The sequence below is a fragment of the Protopterus annectens genome, chromosome 9.part0 (assembly GCF_019279795.1).
Source record: "Protopterus annectens isolate FY-2018-M chromosome 9.part0, PAN1.0, whole genome shotgun sequence".
NCBI classification, from domain to species: Eukaryota; Metazoa; Chordata; order Ceratodontiformes; family Protopteridae; genus Protopterus; species Protopterus annectens.
Genome location: NC_056743.1, coordinates 1,170,782,189 through 1,170,794,493, shown reverse-complemented (window position 1 = coordinate 1,170,794,493; position 12,305 = coordinate 1,170,782,189). Strand labels below are relative to the sequence as shown.

At 43.3% G+C, this 12,305-nt stretch overlaps 1 protein-coding gene across 1 annotated transcript in view; it reads left to right on the top strand.

Moving 5' to 3' along the window:
- LOC122811903 (oxysterol binding protein) overlaps positions 1-12,305 on the top strand; it is a 1,660,581-nt gene that overhangs the window by 531,583 nt on the left and 1,116,693 nt on the right. The window contains exon 5 of the mRNA XM_044084058.1: positions 8,981-9,101. Coding sequence (XP_043939993.1) covers positions 8,981-9,101 — 121 coding nt within the window. The remainder of the gene's footprint in view (positions 1-8,980; positions 9,102-12,305) is intronic.

Sequence of the window (12,305 nt, the reverse complement as noted above, 5' to 3'; positions counted from 1 at the left end):
TCGGGTTGGGTATTGAGGGTGGGGTAGGCATGTCTGACAAGCCGCATCGGAAGAAACCCAAAAAACTTAGCCCTGATTCCCACGCTGCCCCTCAGGCATCCAGTGAGACTTTTGAGGCACATGAAAGCCCAGGAACTCATTGGACCTCTGTTTCTCAACCTGTCCTGGGAACCACTGTGGAAGCCAGGTTGGCGGAAACAATAAGTACGTCCGCTGAGGTAGACCAGTCATCAGCTGTTGATGGCAGAGGAGAACCACGGCTCGTGGAGTCAGAGGGATCTACTCCTACCCTTCCATCCTCCCAAACGATGTCTAAACATACACAGCTCTCTACTCCTCTGAAGAGGAAACAAAAGTTAAAACATTCAGACCAACAACCTGTTCCTGGATGGGAAGCTTTCTCCCGGAACCTTTTCAGGGCATTCCAGGCCCTGCAGACTCAGTTACCACAAGCTTTTGCTACTCCACTGCAGGCCTTAGAGGTATCGGAGGAAGTGTATTCCTCCTCCTGAGGAATCTTTGACCTACTGCTCACAAATTAAATCCCCTAAAGATTTTACCACTCTTGAGGAAGAGGATCCCATCACTCCTGAGTCCCCAGGAGAAGAATTTACCTTTGGAGATACTATCTACCTCATGAGAGAACATTTTAAATGGCAGGTCTCAGATGCCTCTGACACTAAGAAGAGTTACTTTGATTTATTACAAATGGAACAGCCCTCCCCTTCTGGTGTACCTCCTTACTTACTTCCTTTCAAGATGCCTTTCTGGCTGCTTCACAGGCCCCTGATTCAAAACATCCAGACGGGTTCTATAAAGTACCCCAGGACACTCAATTCCTGTTTAATCCCCCCCTGCAGATCCAGCAGTTATAGCAGTTTCTGCTGATAAATCCTCCAGCAGTTACCTTCATCTGCACTTTACCCTACTGACACAGACAGTAAATTCATGGATAGGCTGGGCAGGAAGGTCTATACCTCCTCCACCCTGGCTGTTAGAGCCCTTAATTACCAAACCCACATGGCAAGGTATGTCTTGGACACCATCTCCCAAGCCTGTACTCTCCTTTCTGATGTACCAGATTCACCAGCTAAGACACAACACCCTCCATTCCACAGCATCTCAGGTGACTAAGGCACCCCAAGTGCAGCTATAATGCTGTAGAAGCATGCTCAAAATCTGCAGCTTCGGGCTCTGTTCCTAAGAGATATTCCTGGGTGAGACTACAGCTCCTGCCCTATGGATGTGCAAACCAAGCTGTTAGATACACCTCTTAATAACAAGGCTATCTTTGGACAAGCTTCAGCAGAACTCCTCAAATCCCTACCAGAAATGGGAAAGGAATTAAAAAATCTGAAGCATTTACTGGTGTCACCTATCCCCAGGTATCATAGGAATTATCCACAAAGGACGTCCTTTGTTAGGAGACAGTCTTCCCACTCTGCACCACCACAGGCAAAAGGACGAAGGCAAGCAAGGAAAACCTTCTCTCCTAGATTCCCTTCCACACCCTCTTCCACTGCATTTCGGAGTCAGTCTGACCAAGCCAGACCACGTCCACTGTGACTTAAAACCTCTACATCCTAACACTCCTCTCCCGTAGTCTCACCCTTTCCCTACCCTCCTGGTAGAAAATCGCATCAGAAAGCTGGGTCCTCCCCATCATTCGAGAGGTTATTTTATGACTTGATGGACTTTGCCCCCCCCCCCTCCAGGGGATTCCACAACATCCATCAAACCAGATTCATCTATTTCTCACAATTTTCCAACAATTACAGGCTCAGGGCACTATAGAAAGGGTTCCTTCTCATCAAATAAACATAGGGTTTTACTCAAGAATGTTTCTGGTACCAAGGAAAGATTCTTCTTGGAGACCAATCCTGGACTTATCTGTCCTCAACCTTTTTCTCAAGGTACCTACATTCAAAGTGCTCACCTTACATCTACTCTTACCTCTCATACCAAACCAGGCCTTTATGGTAGCTCTGGATTTGAAGGATGCCACCCTATACATTCCTATATACCCAGACTACAGGACATTCCTACGCTTTTCAATAGGTTCCTTGCATTTTCAATTTTCTGCATTACTCTTTGGGCTCTCCACAGCACCTTGAGTGTTTACAAAGTGCCTAGCCCTAGTGATTGCTCACTGCAGAACTCCGGGTATTCAAATATACCCATACCTAGACGACCTGTTAATTCTTCAAGACCATCAAACCCTCCACCACTACCTACAAAAGGTGACCACTACCCTAGCACAGTTAGGATTCACTGTAAACAAGGGAAAATCCCACCTCACCCCCACTCAAGACCTAATCATCTTGAGGTGCAGGATCAGAACAGACAGGATGAAGGCCTTTATCCCAGATCTGAGGATTATGGCCCTCTCCCTCTACTTCAACGATCTTATTACGCTATCTTATTTATCAGCCAGGGAATTCCTAAGAATGCTAGGTCACATGGCATCCCTCATTCCCATGCTCTCTCTGGCAAAACTTCATATGAGAAAGATCCAGTGGGTTCTGAAGACACTATGGAGTCAACACTCTTGCCCTCTGGATACCCCTCTCCCCCTCCTACCGTGCCTGAAGAAAGAACTACAGTGGTGGATTACCGCCATGACTCTCAACCAGGGAACCATCTTATAGGTACTCCCCCCCCCCCCCTTACTGCAGATGTTTACAGATGCCTCAGACATAGGATGGGGAGCAGTGCTACTGCACAACCACAAGCAAAAGACTGTGTAGGGGAAATGGTCCACACTCAGGCAGAGACCATATCAACATCAAAGAAATGAGGGCACTTCATCTAGCCCTACAAACCTTCAAAATAGCCCTGCTCCCTGGCACACTGAAAGTAATCACAGACAGTATGATTGTCCTGTGGTACATAAACAGGGGGGACGATATCTTATCCTCTTTGCAGTTTAGCCACACAAGTCTGGACCTTAGCATCAGCACTTCATATTCACCTGCTAGCAGTGTACATTCCTTGAACAGAGAATGTTATGGCAGACGCACTCAGCAGAACTTCAGCACTCTCTCACGAATGGATGCTTCACAGAGGGGTGTTCCTGGATCTTATTCACAAGTGGGGTATTCTGCAAGCAGATCTGTTTGCCTCTTCCCAGAACAGACAGATGCTTCTGTTTTGCACAAGGGATCCACGTCCTCAGGCTAGGAATGTGGACACCTCTTTTTCTTGAGTGGGGATGTATCTCTGTGCCTTTCCCCCCTTCGCACTAATTCGGAAGGTGGTCCTGAAAATTCAGAGGGACAAATCAAAACTCCTGCTGGTGACCCCCTTTTGGCCAAGACAGCATTGGTTTTCCGTTCTCCACCTTTTAGCCAAGGGCAATCATCACAGGTTACCCCACTGATTAGACCTACTCACACAGGACAGAGGATCCCTAGTGCACCCTCAGGTGACCAATCTCAAACTGACCTTATGGGTGATAGGGTTCTAATCACCTTCAGGCAGCTATACTCAGACGACATACTCTGTGTTCTTCAGGAGGCCAGAAAGCCTAGTGCCAGGAGAAATTATATCTCAAAATAGAAGAAATTCTCCAGGTGGTGTCAAAAGAAAAACCAGGACCATTTAACCATTCCTCTACCCATGGTCCTTTCTTACTTGTGTGAGCTCCTTCATTTAGGACTAACATATTCTTCAGTTAAGGTCCATTTGTCTGCCATTTCTGCTTGTCTGCCTTTGGTGCCTCCTTTGGCATCAAGGTTGGAAGTTAAGCTGTTCCTGAAAGGGGTACTCCATATCAGACCCCACCCCCTGCAAACCAGTACCTCTGCCTTGGGACTTAAATTTTGCACTTGAAAAACTTACCTTGCACCTCTTGAGTCCAGCATCCCTGAAGCTATGTCCCTTGAAAACATGTCTGCTAGTGGCCCTCACATCTGCCAGGAGGATGTCAGGAATACAAGCCCTGATGGCCATCCCGCCTTACCTTATCTTCCATAAGGACAGTGTCTCTGTAAGGACTAACCCTTCCTTCAAGCCTAAAGTGGTTAATGAGCTCTCACTACATCACACCATTAACCTTCCTGTTTTCTACCCCCAACCTCAAAATTCCTCAGAAAGGACTCTTCATTCCATATGTCCACAGACAACTTGGGTATTACTTAGACAAATGCAGACCTATTAGAAAGTCTGACCAGTTCATTTCCTTCTGTCCAAGGGCTTTAGGGAAGGCAGTCTCTAAACAGACCATTTCTTCCTGGATCTCTAAGGCCATTTGTACATGCTACTGCAGTCATGGCCAAGTTTTACCTGGACATGTTAAAGCCCATTCAACAAGAGCAGCTGCCTCCTCGGCTGCCTTTTTCAAGGTGGTAGACTATGCCTCTGTCTTAGAAGCTGCTACTTGGGCTTCAGTTCATACCTTTACCAAGCATTACAAACTAGATTTAGTCTCCAGAACTAGAGCTGGATTTGCTAGATCTGTCTTGCAAGGTCTCATTGATCAGGGACCACATATCTCCACCCAGGCTCATACCTTAAAGCTTTGGAACTCTCCATACTGTGATGAATACTGCAACATGAGAATAGAAGGACGTAGAACAGTTTTGTAAGAACTTACCATAACCTTAGATGTCCTCCTTTTCAATGTTGCAGTATTCAGTCCCCTCCCTCCTACCCCCTCTTTTGTTACACTCATTACCTTCTTCACCAGTTCATTACCTGTGGGGACATAGTCCTTCACTCTGTTATCCTCAGCAGCAGACACAGGCTATCAAGTACCCTATGGTCTGGTCTTCATATGCGTCTGAAGGGACTTCCTTTTATCTTTCCTTCCCACCTTCAGAGGTACTAATGTATGCGTCAGTCCATTCTGAAGGGAGTACGTGCAGACATCACTTTTGTAGCTTGCATTGTTTTATGGCTGTGACCCAAGATGTCACACATACCCCCCGCTAGAAAGACTTCGGTATACTGGTCTGATGTCCGTTGCTGCAGGCAACAAACCCCCCTACTGTGATGAATACTGCAACATGTAAGAGAAGGACATCTAAGGTTATGGTAAGTTCTTGCACAACTGTTCTTTACATTAATAGGGAAATCATGAGCCAAGGGCGATGAAACCAGGTAAGGGTGGGGGTATTGTTATAATGAGCAAATAGATTACAGTGGGCATATTTTTAACATCTTGAAGGGTAATGCATACGAGGCCTCGAGCATATCTGAACTAAATACTTCCTACCTTTGAATTGACAATCAGCTGAGGGATATGTTCATAGAAGGGCGGATAACTTTGGATGAATTCAAATACTTAACCATGATAGCTCCTGTAGTTCCATTTATTTTTGGAGTCCCCAAAATCCACAAATCTATAGAGAACCCCCCCAATGAGATGTACAGTAGATGGACGAGGATCCATTACTGTGGCATGTGCCTGGTATGTGGATTACAATTTTAAGCATTTATTAGGGGACGAACAGCATCTCTGTAAGAATTCTTGGGATTTTTTTATACTAAATGAATAATGTTACTTATTCTGAGACGTACTTTATGGTCACTGTTGATGTCCATGACCTGTATACTGTAATACCACATACTATAGGTTTAGAATGAATGCAGGAATACCTGGAGAGAAGGGGGGTGGATCAAGGAAGTATTTACAACTGTGTTGATTTACTGGAAATAATTTTGAAGAACAACTTTGAGGGAAGGATATATAGACAAAAAGAAGGGGTAGCGATGGGATCACCAGTGGGTTCCATGCTAGCTAATGTTGTAATGTTCCAATGGGAATTTTTGCACATCTTTTCCCATCTATATAGGAATTCCATAAAATTATATCTACGTTATTTGGATGACAGTTTTATTATATGGAGGGAATGTGAGGTAGAACTTTTAAAATTCATAGATTATATTAATGAAAGTACAGACTGTCATTTACATTTTCCTGTCACTCAGAAAGGATGACATATGCGAACGTCTTTAGAAGAAGAATGGACATTGGGTAAGTATGTTTCTAGTGTGTTTAGGAAGTCTGCGTATTCAAACATGTTATTGCATTTTTCTAGATGTCCTTCAAGGATGCATCTGCAGTCATAACAAATGGGTTGTCCTGTCGTCAGGCAGCCCTTCGGTCGGCCGGATTCCAAAGTCTGGGTCTGGCCTCGGCTGGTGTCGCACTTCACCCGACGTCATCTCTGCTGGTCTTCGGGTATAAAGGCATCAGCCGACGCCATTTTCCTCCGTCTTTCTTGCCGCGTGGCGCCCGAAGCAGAAGCTGTTCGCAAGTGCCGGTCGGTCAGATCCAGAGATTACTACTACCGAATACTACTTCGAAGACTTCTAAAAAGCTAAGTACCCCGTTGGGGACTCTTTCTTGCCTCAGCCGATGTCAGAAAAAGTAAATAACTGTTTAACTTGTGGGAAACAAATACCTCATAAAGATTTTCACTCTTACTGCTTACCTTGTTTAGGCCCAGACCACGACGTAGCAGCCTGTTTAGCCTGTGCTTCCTTCAACCGACGAACGCTTAGGCGTCGGTCGGAGTTTGCTGAACAGTTTTTCGGCTTTTTCTAGTTCTCACTGCTACAAGCAGAAAAGGGCCGTAGTTAAGGGACAACTACTTAGAGTGGTCCAGATGAGATTTTATTAAAGAATGTGTTACTTTAATGGGACTGTTTTCTAAAAGAGGTTACCCTTTGACTATGATCCAAGAACTTCTAGATGAGGTCTCTGTGAAGAGGGGGACGGGGTATTTTAATCCCATATTAAAACTAGATAATAGTGGGGGTAGTGCAATTTTAGGAACAAAGGACAGGCATAAAAAATATTCAAGGGCCATGGTTATGTTTTTTAAATAGAAAATAGATTTTGAACAAAAACTGAAATATTTTGAAGGAGAATAGTAATATATGGGAAACATTGGGAGAGAGACTCACTATAATATATAGGAGGGGATCTAACTTGAAAATGATATTAGAGAGGAAAAATAGAACATTGAGTTTATACCTGAGGGTGTCAAAATGTGGTAGATGTAGTATGTGTAAGCATACATTGGAAGGTGACAGAATTAATATTAAAAACAAGGAGATTCCCTTGCAAGGTAAATTTAATTGTGGCACCATGGGGGTGATGTATGGGGCCCGATGCCAGTTATGTGAGGCCTTTTATATAGGCAAAATGGGACATAGGCTCTGGAGTCGCATCTACGAATATATGTACAACATAAAAAAGAATAGGCATCTGGAGCAGTGTAATGACCATTGATTTAAATTTAGTGTGTTGGAAAGGGTTGAAAAAACCTATGGGGTGGCCATGGTCTGTCTTATTGAAAAAACAAGAGTTAATTTGGTAGTTGAGGTTAGAGACATACAGATATCTGGGGCTAAATGATGGAGTCAGTGTAGCCCTTGTATTAAAGCTTAAATCCCTGGCTAGATAATATAGTGGAAAGTAAGGGTTAATTTTTACATAGGCACGTGTACTTATAAATTATTTGTGATGAAGGTAATGTTATTTTTACTAGGACGTACATATATTTTTGTACAATTTTTATTTACATACGTATGATGCTGGTCTTTTAACATTTTTTTTCAATATAGTTTTTATATATATGCATTTGTTCTCCCTATATGAATTTTAAAAAAGCAATCACATGATTGCTTGAGGGTCATATAGCTTGTATGCACTATTTAAGAAGGGGAAGTGGAGTAATGTATGATGTTCTTCGTGTTTCACTGTTGCAGTCCTCACATTTGGGTTATCTGCTTGCAGTAGCCCTCAGTTGGCCTGATTAACAGTGTCTCGGGTCCTGCGTGGGTTGCTGTCTCATCTTCCATGATGTCAGGTAGTCACGGGTATAAAGCATGCAGCCAACGCCATTTTATCAGTTTTTCTTGCCCCAGATGTCAGGTGCCCCCATTAATATCAGAAAGTGGACCAGTTGTTTTTATTTGCCAGTCAGTGACAGTGTACTTCTGTATGTGTGTGTAGCATACAAAGTATTTTTCTAGTGCTTGTTTGCCAAGTATTCCATTCTGGATGTGTGTTGTGACCACCTGGCAACACGTAGTTTTGCAACACACTGTAGTTTGGGCTTCCATTGCAGGGGTTTGACATTATTCAGAAGGCATTCAGAAGGCACAGTCTTTTATGGTATTATATTGAAGTCACCTTTCAGCCTGTTAGACATCTCCTGCCTCACTGGGTTGCTGCTGAAACATTGCTTTTGAGTATGCCCAAATGTTCTATCTACTAAGGGAATCTCTTTAAGATAGAGTAAATATGTGAATTTTAATTTTCAGTCCATTAACTAAACTTGGAGAGAGGTCTCTGCAGTGGTGCCAGTACCCCTAAACAAGGACCAATTTGCAAGTGAATTTCCCATGTATACTTTTGTAATTTGTCAGTTTGCTCATTTTCTTGCTAGTAAACTCCTCTCTTTAAGCAACAAGAGGAAGATGCCTTGTGCATTCTGCAGAGATGGGGTGGGATATTTGTCCTGAGTAATGGAATGCAGTATTTTGTCTTTTTGTTAATTATGAAATGTAGAATTGCATGCTTTAGTTAACTCTGCTCTTATGTACAAATAAATAAAAAATAAATAAGAAAAACATTTACCTAAAGGAATTGGTAAGAATCTGCAATGGGTGTAAGTAAGTGTAAAGTACATTGGGGGCCACAGCTCCCTCCACTTATTAGAGAATCCACTTAACGAGAATTGTGCTTAATTTTTTAAGGGTGAATTCTGTTGATCAAATGGTAATGTTAACTAAGTGAAATTCTTTGTTGCAGTTTGTGTACTACTACCCATAATTTTTAATAGCCATGTGATAGGTTATAGAAGACTGTACATAATGTTCCATCTTGAATAAGATAAGCATATTCATACCTTTTATATGTGTTGGTACCTAGAGCAGTTTGTTAGTCATGTATCTCTAAATATTAATAGTGTTCATAACTGCACCTTACTTAATAATTTTACTTCTTTCTCTCTTGCTTGCCTAGGAAGTGAAGGAGGGCCTGGAAAAGGTGACATAAGTGATGAAGATGAAGAGATTGAATTCTTTGATGCCATGGAAGATGCACAACAGTTTATTACTGTTCCTGCAGACCCCAAATATCACAAGTTAGTGCAGACTTGTTCCCCTTTTTCTCTTTTCCTTTCTTTACAGACCTTTTCTGTCTTGATATGCAGATAAGTGGAAATGCTCATCTTTCTTCTTGCACTGTAGTTTGTACCCTAGATAGATATTACTGACCAGTCTTATTCTCTTGCAAAATTGCAGATTCCGTTAAAATTTCTAATCTTTTGATTGTGTGGATGGAGATGAAGTCTATCTAATGTGACGAAAGCGCTCATCATAGTATTGCGTTTAATTGATGTTCTTCGTGTTTCACTGTTGCAGTCATCACACTTGGGTTATCCGCCTGCAGGTTGCCCACAGTCGGCCTGAATACCAGAGTGTTAGGATTTCTGTGTTGGATGCTGTCACTTCTTCCATGACATCAGGTAGTCAGGGGTATAAAACAGGCAGCTGATGCCATTACATCAGTCTTTCTTGCCGAGGAGGACCCAAAAGCAGAAGCAGTTCGCAAGTGACGGTCGGACGCTATCTGAAATTTTCATTTGAGTTTGTTATCCTGAAGTCTTCCAAAGCGAAGTACTCTGTTGGGGATCCTTTTTTTTTGCTCTAACCGATGTCCAAAAGAGTTAACAATTGTCTTGCCTGTGAAAGCAAATACCTCACAGAGATTTTCATTCTTATTGCGTCACCTGTTTAGGCCCAGACCACGACGTCCCTCGCTGTAGGTTTTGTGCCTTGCTTAACACCCGAACCATTCGTCGTTGGGCTATCTTTGTCGCTAAATTCTTTTGCTCTTGATGTTCTTCGTGTTTCACTGTTGCAGTCATTACATTTGGGTAATCTGCTGGCAGGTTGCCCTCAGTCGGCCTGAATATCAGAGTCTTGGGTCCTGCGTCGGTTGCTGTCTCCCCTTCCATGACGTCAGGTCGTTAGGGGTATAAAACATGCAGCCGACGCCGTTTTATTCAGTCTTTCTTGCTGCGCGGTGCCCGAAGCAGATGCAGTTTGCAAGTGCCAGTCAGCCGACTCCTGAAATTTTCGCATTCGAGTTTCAGAACCGAAGTCTTCAATTAAAACTAAGTACCCTGTTGGGGAAACGTTTTCTTGCTCCTTACTGATGTCAGTAAAACTTAATTGCATTACTTGTGGGAAGCAAATACCTCATAAGGATTTTCATTTGTACTGTATTCCTTGCCTAGGCCCAGATCATAACGTGACTTGCTGTTGGTTTTGTGCTAGATTTAAACAATGCACTATTAAGCGTTGGTATATTTTTGCTTAAAATATTTTGGATCCAGATTTAATTACCCTGAAATGTCGTCGGATAGCAATCAGACTACCGGAATTCACAAAAAACGCAAAGAAAAAGACAGAGACAGACCGTCAAGGTCCAAACCAGACGACGAAGATTCTCCTAAGCCAATCGCCGGTACTCAGTGAGGTGCTTTCGCAGACCCTGATACCCGCTACTTTTGAGACGCAGGCCTCTACCGAGACCCATGTGGAGTCTGGTATTCTGCGAGATTCTCAGAGTATTGAACCCCGCAGATGTCTCTCCCATGGATGGGTCCAGAGCCACTGAGCAGGCACTGGCTTCTGAGGGTGTTTTCACGCCTCAACATTTCTATATAAAACCGACGCCAGCTTCAAAAACAGAAACAAAGCACAACCCTACAGTAAGCATTCTCAATGACTTCCCTCTACTGTTACCAAGCACTTATCTTTTGGCAGGCCCCGGGGGAGAAAGTTAGCACTTCAAGCCCAAAATTGGCAGTTAATTACCCAGGACAAGTGGGTATTAAACATAGTATCCCAGGGGTACAGATTTAATTTCCATACTTAGCCAATTCCAAATGGTTGGCCAGATCTGCCACAAAATCAATGGGCAGAGGCTCAGAAACAAATTACGTCCCTCATGGATATAGGGGTTATTCAACCAGTACCAGAACAGGAAAAAGGACAATGGTTTTATTCAAGACTGTCCCTGGTACCCAGAAAAGACCATGCCTGGCATCCAGTACTGGACTTATTGATTTTGAACACGTTCTTGGACATCCCAAAATTCAAAATGCTGACTTTACAACAGTTATTGCCCATGCTGGGCAAGAACGCTTGGTTAGTGACTCTAGATTTAAAATAGGCATACCTGCATATCCCAATAAGGGAATCGTGCAGAAGATACCTCCACTTCAAGGCAGGTTTTAAGCATTACCAATTCTCTGCACTGCCCTTTGGCTTATCTACTGTGCCCAGGGTCTTTACAAGATGCCTGGCACCAGTTATTGCATTTTGCAGACAAAGAAGCATACAAATCTGTCCTTACTTGGACGACTGTCTCATTCAAGCAGAAAACAAGGACATTCTTCAACATCTGGCGTTTGTAAAAAGGCTTCTAACATGCCTAGGGTACACAATAAACGAAAAGAAATCACAACTGGTACCCTCTCAAAAAATTACATTACTGGGTGCAAGCTTGAATACAGCTGCCCAGATGGCTTACCTTATGCTAGACAAAGGCACTGACTATATACTTCAAACAGATGGCAACAAAAACCCAGTTATCTGCAAGACAAATTCTGCAGGCTTTGGGGTTCATGGCATCCTGCATTCTACTAATTACATATGCAAGACTGCATATGAGGAAACTACAATGGTATCTAAAAAGTTTATGGAGTCAACATTGTCACAGTCTGGAAACAATGATTCCTCTCATTCCCTGCCTACAACAGGAGTTTCTTTGGTGGGCAGAGACATGTCACCAGAATAAGGGACAGTCTTTCACTCTACCCCCTGCCACCCAAACCCGAACTACAGACGCATCAGGCTATGCTTGGGGGGCCCACCTGGCTGGGGGAGATGCATTCAGGGCATATGGAGCCCAAAACAAATGCATCTATATATCAACCAGAAAGAGATGCTAGCTGTACAGAATGTTCTGACAGCCTTCAAGGATTTACTTCATCCAGGACAACTACTGATAGACGGACAACACCATTGTTATGTGGTACATAAACAAGCAGGGGGTACACATTCCTACCCCCTTTGCAGACTAGCCATGACATTGTGGGACACCGCCTTGACTTACCAAGTACATCTTCAAGCTCAATTCCTGCAAGGAAAACAAAATACTTTGGCAGACGACCTAAGCAGAAATCATATGGACCCTCATGAGTGGAAACTAGATCCACAAGTCTTCGGCATGATAACACAGGCATGGGGGCCCCCGGACATAGATCTGTTTGCCT